At 36.7% G+C, this 6,818-nt stretch overlaps 1 protein-coding gene across 1 annotated transcript; it reads left to right on the plus strand.

The window, feature by feature from the left end:
• Positions 1-239: 239 nt before the first annotated feature.
• On the plus strand, positions 240-3,555 carry CXCL8 (C-X-C motif chemokine ligand 8). The gene is made up of 4 exons (XM_005891246.3): positions 240-376; positions 1,906-2,041; positions 2,315-2,398; positions 2,841-3,555. Exons 1-4 carry the CDS (start codon positions 313-315, stop codon positions 2,860-2,862), a joined length of 306 nt encoding a protein of 101 aa, XP_005891308.1. The 5' UTR covers positions 240-312; the 3' UTR covers positions 2,863-3,555.
• Positions 3,556-6,818: the final 3,263 nt, after the last annotated feature.

Consider the following 6,818-nt stretch of genomic DNA (forward strand, 5'->3'; position numbering starts at 1 on the left):
TGGTTTTAAACAAAAGCAATAGAATTATTTGAAAGATCAAATAAAGCTTGGGTCACACAGAAAATTTGATAAGAAACCAATCACTAGAGGAGTCAGATGACTCAGATGTGCTCTCAAAGGGCGAATGGTTGCATATTGTGGAATTTCCTCTGACATGATGCAAGCATGATGGTGCACTTGTTCCCTATTCTTACGATGATATAAAAAGCCACAGGAGTTCTCTGCCCAACAGAAGTCCTCTGGGACAGCAGAGCTCACAAGCATCTAGAACAAGAGCCAGAAGAAACCTGACAAAAAGCCTCTTGTTCAAATATGACTTCCAAGCTGGCTGTTGCTCTCTTGGCAGCTTTCCTGCTCTCTGCAGCTCTGTGTGAAGGTAAGCACATCCTAATCTACAGAAGTTTCCTGTGTCTAAATGTGATGCTCAGATAGCAAGATTATCCTTCATGCCTGGATAACAAGCCTCCTTTTCATTCAGCAAGAGAAAAACATCTTTGCAGTCATTTACTGTTAAATTGAAGTTTTAATTTTTTAGGTGGTATCGATATATTTAGAAAGTTTGATTTATATAAACATTCTGTTCCTATCATCATTCATACTCTGTAGTATACAAATAATTAACATAAATCTATAATTTACAGTATATTTTATTGGAGGCCACATTTACCCAAATTATCTTTTAATATTGAGTAAGGTAACTCAGGTTATTTTACTCCATGTACTATTTAATTGACGAGCTTCAGGCAACTATCAATTGCTCTTTGGCCTAAAGACAGATTATAAACCTTACTGGGATTCCTCTTAAGAAATACAGTTAAGAATGTTGGGGCTTCCCTGATAGGTCAGTTGGTAAAGAATCCACCTGCAATGCAGGAGGCTCTGGTTTGATTCCTGGGTCAAGAAGATCCACTGGAGAAGGGACAGGCTACCCATTCCAGTATTCTTGCTCTTCCCTTGTGGCTCAGCTGGTAAAGAATCGGCCTACAATGTGGGTAGACCTGGGTTCAAACCCTGGATTGGGAAGATCCCGTGGAGAAGGAAAAAGTTACCCACTCCAGTAATCTGGCCTGGAGAATTCTATATTTCATAAGAGGGATCCCAATAAAGTTTATAATCTGTCTTTAAGCCCTCTTATGAAATACAGTTTAGGATGTTTATGGCATATACCATAAACATTATACATGGTATATGGCATATGTATATGTTTTTAAATGTTAAGGATTTTATTAAGATAGAGTACAATCTCTGGGTAACTCACATATATTTCTATTAATTCCTTCTGAAGGCAGTTTCCCTTTTGGTGAATCTTAGTTTGCTTGCCCAGAGAAGGCAATGGCACCCTACTCCAGTACTCTTGCCTGGAAAATCCCATGGATGGAGGAGCCTGGTAGGCTGCAGTCCATGGGGTCGCTAAGAGTCGGGCATGACTTCACTTTCACTTTCACTTTTCACTTTCATGCATTGGAGAAGGAAATGGCAACCCACTCCAGTGTTCTTGCCTGGAGAATCCCAGGGATGGGGGAGCCTGGTGGGCTCAGTCAGACACGACTGAAGCGACTTAGCAGCAGTAGCAGTTTGCTTGCCATTAATAACACCGTGGTATCACAGAGGATTATGCAATGTTGAGGAGGAGGAAATGTACCATGAGGATGTCAACATTCTCCAAAGACAACTCTAAGCCTTTACACCATTCAATGTTGTTAGGAATGATTCTTTTTAAAACAAAGAGAAAAATTGAAGTCAGAGCCTGGGAGAATATCCAGCCATCGATTTCAGGGATAAGTTTGCTGAAGATGTGATGTTTACCAAACAGATACTCACCAAATGATCACACTGGAATTAATAAGCATGAAGCTAGCCAAGCTGTGCTTATGGATGAAATAAATTCTTAATTTTTTTCCACAGCTGCAGTTCTGTCAAGAATGAGTACAGAACTTCGATGCCAATGCATAAAAACACATTCCACACCTTTCCACCCCAAATTTATCAAAGAATTGAGAGTTATTGAGAGTGGGCCACACTGTGAAAATTCAGAAATCATGTAAGTAATTTCAAAAGTGATTATTTTACTTTAGTCAGCCTAGAATTGAGACGTGGAAGAATCCAGCAAAGTTCTAGGTACTAGGAGTACATAGTGAGAAAAATAGAAAGGAAAAATTCTTTGTCTCCATGGCATTTAATATGGGACTCTAATAGCTAAAAATTAGTTTGGACTTCCATTTTATGCCTGTACTCGAGGAACCATGACTTGAATGGCAAGGTGATGTTTGAAGCCCATGAAATATTGATTTTAATCATATCTCTCTCATTTCAGTGTTAAGCTTACCAATGGAAAAGAGGTCTGCTTAAACCCCAAGGAAAAGTGGGTGCAGAAGGTTGTGCAGGTATTTGTGAAGAGGTAAGTTTTTCTTGAATTTATATTCTTCATTTATCCTGTGACATTTACTCCAAAAGTCAGCCTTTACATTTTCTGCTGCTGCTGAAATTTATTTTCTTTTAAGTAGTTGCTTCTTCGATTAAAAAAAAAAAAATAGCAGCAATAGTGTGTTTGTAGTACTCGTGACTGGGAGATCATATATCTCAGTTTGTCCAGAGAAGTGTGGGTATATGCCTGTGCCTTCTGTCGTTAGTAGAGCTCCCTATAAATCTCAGAAATACTCTGGTTTAGATAACTTATCTGATCTCTCTATCTGTAGCTGAAAATATAGAGCATTTCTAACACATGAATATCTAAGATTCTCTTAATTTTTATATTAAGTGTATTTTTAAGAACCATACCTTTCTCCTTATTAGAACATTGCTAATTTTTAAACTGTTTGTTTTATTTTATTTATTTTCAGAGCTGAGAAGCAAGATCCATGAAAAAGAAAAAACCACCAAAAATCCTTTTTCCATTGCTTCTAAGAATTCCTCAGTAAAGATGCCAATGAAACTTCAAAACAAATCTACTTCAGTGCCTCATGTACTGTGTGGGTCTGGTGTAGAGTTGTCAGATAAAATACAGGATGTCCAGTTATATTTGAATATTAAGTAAAACAATGAATATTTTTTCAGTGTCGCATGTACATTGTTCCATGTAGGACATGCTTATATTTTAGAAATTATTCATTGTATACTGTAAATTCCAATCGATCTGGAAATCCTGCTTTTTTGTTTTCGGTTTTTGTTAATCTTGCAACCCTCGCCTGCTGGCCAGGATTCCCGAGTGCCTGTTGAACTGCGCCTTGGTTTCTTTATTCCTAAACTGGAGAAAAAAAATCTCAGCCATCTTTTTACCTCACAGAGATGTGAGGACATGTGGAAGCACTTTAACTTTTATTTGGTCATGTAAATTATTTTCAAGTGTAATTTATTTACCTATTTATATATTTATTTAAGTCTCAAATACAATAATGTTTGTGCATGAATTTGGAGAAATGGGAAAGAATGTTGATAAACAGTATAATGATGTTAGTAAATTTATACTTATTTTATATATTAAGTGATGTTTTGATCAAGATTGTTATATTGTAATCATAGTTACCAGATTAGCAAATTAAAAGACACAAACAGAAAGGCCTCTTAGTCAATTTTTCTTTCAGATAAACACTGGATAACTTTTAGTATATAAATACATAATTATTTATCTTAAACGTTAATTGAACTGGAAGTCCTACTTTTGAGATGCCTGGCCTAGTCTTGCCCTTATTATGCAATGATGTGTTGAATCATGTGAATCTTGAGACTGTCTTTCCTACATCTGTAAAAATTAGTAGGCAATATGAATTAAGTAATTTTTTGTATTATTTATTTATTTATTCTGAACAATTAGAATCTCATACTTTAAATTATTGTGTATTCGAACATAAACTTTATTTTTTACTTTAAGATGCTTTTATATGTTCACAGTTCTTTCTACTGGTTTTGATAGTATGAAAATATGAATATAACTATAAGACATTTAAAATAAAATTCATTGTCAGAGTCATCAGGAGTTTGTCTTCATTTTTCTTTGGTAATTTTAAGATTTGTTGCTTTATTCATTTATATTAAAAATCATGTTTCAATTTAAAAAACATAAATACTTACCCTTAATATTTTATATATTATGTGGGAAATATATTTGCAGATAAACATAACTCCTTTCCAGAGATAGATTACAATCAGTAGTCTTTTCCATAGAATGATGGAAATTTTCTCAACTTCCCACTGTATACCATTTTACTAAATGAAGGTGACTTCAGATTTTTAACAGATAACCTAGGTGTCTGTACAGCTTGACACAACGGGACACTCAATGAAAGAGGGAAGAGGGCACGCATTATAAAGCATTTCTCAGCTAATTGAGGAAAACTGATACATATGAGACAAAGAAATTTAAAATATAATTAAAGACTGAGCATATTTGAAAACAAACAAAACTCTTAAAAATAAAACCACAATCTAACAAAATAAAACTCAGTGGATAAGTTTTATAACAGACTAGACACAGCTGCAAAGAAGATTGGAGATCAGAAATAAACCCAAAGACTTTATCTGGAATTTAAAGAGATACAAAGAGCTATAAAGAGGTAGTAAATTAGAAAAGTAGAAAGAAAGACATAGAAGAATCAAGGATTCTTGATTCTTGACTTATTGACTTGATTCAAGACTTATTGATGTCCAGTTGGATTTTTACAAGCAGATGAGAGAGCAAAGGGTCAACATTTAAAGTGAATGGTTGAAAACTTCCCAGAAATTATACAATAAAAACAACAATCAGTTTTAAGAAGTCCAACTTGGCAATTCTTAACTCTACATTTCTAGTCAAAAAACAAGGACCTTAGAACTTTAATGTTTATCCAACTTCCAGCACATTTACTAGAGCCAGACATCCTGGAATGTGAAGTCAAGTGGGCCTTAGAAAGCATCACTACGAACAAAGCTAGTGGAGGTGATGGAATTCCAGTGGAGCTATTTCAAATCCTAAAAGATGATGCTGTGAAAGTGCTGCACTCAATATGCCAGCAAATTTGGAAAACTCAGCAGTGGCCACAGGACTGGAAAAGGTCAGTTTTCATTCCAATCCCAAAGAAAGGCAATGCCAAAGAATGCCCAAACTACCACACAATTGCACTCATCTCACACGCTAGTAAAGTAATGCTCAAAATTCTCCAAGCCAAGGTTCAACAATACATGAACCATGGACTTCCAGATGTTCAAGCTGGATTTAGAAAAGGAGGGAACAAGAGATCAAATTGCCAACATCCGTTGGATCAGTGAAAAAGCAAGAGAGTTCCAGAAAAACATCTATTTCTGCTTTATTGACTATGCCAAAGCCTTTGACTGTGTGGATCACAATACATTGTGGAAAATTCTAAAAGAGATGGGAATACCAGACAACCTGACCTGCCTCTTGAGAAACCTGTATGCAGGTCAGGAAGCAACAGTTAGAAGTGGACATGGAACAACAGCCTGGTTCCAAATAGGAAAAGGAGTACATCAAGGCTGTATATAGTCACCCCGCTTATTTAACTTCTATGCAGAGTACATCATGAGAAACACTGGGCTGGATGAAGCACATGCTGGAATCAAGATTGCCAGGAGAAATATCAATAACCTCAGATACGCAGATGACACCACCCTTATGGCAGAAAGTGAAGAGGAACTAAAGAGCCCTTGATGAAAGTGAAAGAGGAGAGTGAAAAAGTTGTCTTAAAGCTCAACATTCAGAAAACTAAGATCATGGCATCTGGTCCCATCACTTCTTGGCAAATAGATGGGGAAACAGTGAGAGACTTTATTTTCTTGGGCTCCAAAATCCCTGCAGATGGTGATTGCAGCCATGAAATTAAAAGACGCTTACTCCTTGGAAGGAAAGTTATGACCAACCTAGACAGCATATTAAAAAGCAGAGACATTACTTTGCCAACAAAGGTCTGTCTAGTCAAGGCTATGGTTTTTTTTCAGTTGTCATGTATGGATGTGAGAGTTGGACTATAAAGAAAGCTGAGCACTGAAGAATTGATGCTTTTGAACTGTGGTGTTGGAGAAGACTCTTGAGAGTCCCTTGGACAGCAAGGAGATCCACCCAGTCCATCCTAAAGGAGATCAGTCCTGGGTGTTCATTGGAAGGACTGATATTGAAGCTGAAATTCCAATACTTTGGCCACCTGATGCGAAGAGCTGACTCATTTGAAAAGACCATGATGCTGGGAAAGAATGAAGGCAGAAGGAGAAGAGTGTAACAGAGGATGAGATGGTTGGATGGCATCACCAGCTCAATGAGCATGAGTTTGAGTAAACTCCAGGAGTTGGTGATGGACAGGGAGGCCTGGGGTGTTGCAGTCCATGGGGTCACAAAGAGTTGGACACGGCTGAGTGACTGAACTGAACTGAGCACATTTACTATTGATGTGGTTATCTTAAGTCCACTTTTTTTTTTAATTATAGAAAAGCTACACATTTTAGGGTGAAGAAAATTCCTCTATTAATTTTTCATTTGTTAGTTCATATTGCAGTCCAATTTTCCTATGTTGTTTAGCTCCTTTCAATCACCCTAGATACATGCAACTGCCGTTTTCTCTCTGAGTCAACATTATCAACAATGTGGAGCAAAGCTCATTCTATTTTCTAATTCCCAAGCCACGTTAACACAAAAGTATGCAGCATAATAGAATGTTTTTAGTTAATTAATTTTTTATTGAAGGATAATTGCCTTACAGAATTTTTCTGTTTTCTGTCAAACCTCAACATGAATCAGCCATAGGTATACACATATCCCCTCCCTTTTGAACTTCCCTCCCATCTCCCTCCCCATCTCACCCCTATAGGTTGGTACAGAGCCCCTGTTTGAGTTT

Source organism: Bos mutus, chromosome 6 (genome assembly GCF_027580195.1).
Source record: "Bos mutus isolate GX-2022 chromosome 6, NWIPB_WYAK_1.1, whole genome shotgun sequence".
Taxonomy (NCBI): domain Eukaryota; kingdom Metazoa; phylum Chordata; class Mammalia; order Artiodactyla; family Bovidae; genus Bos; species Bos mutus.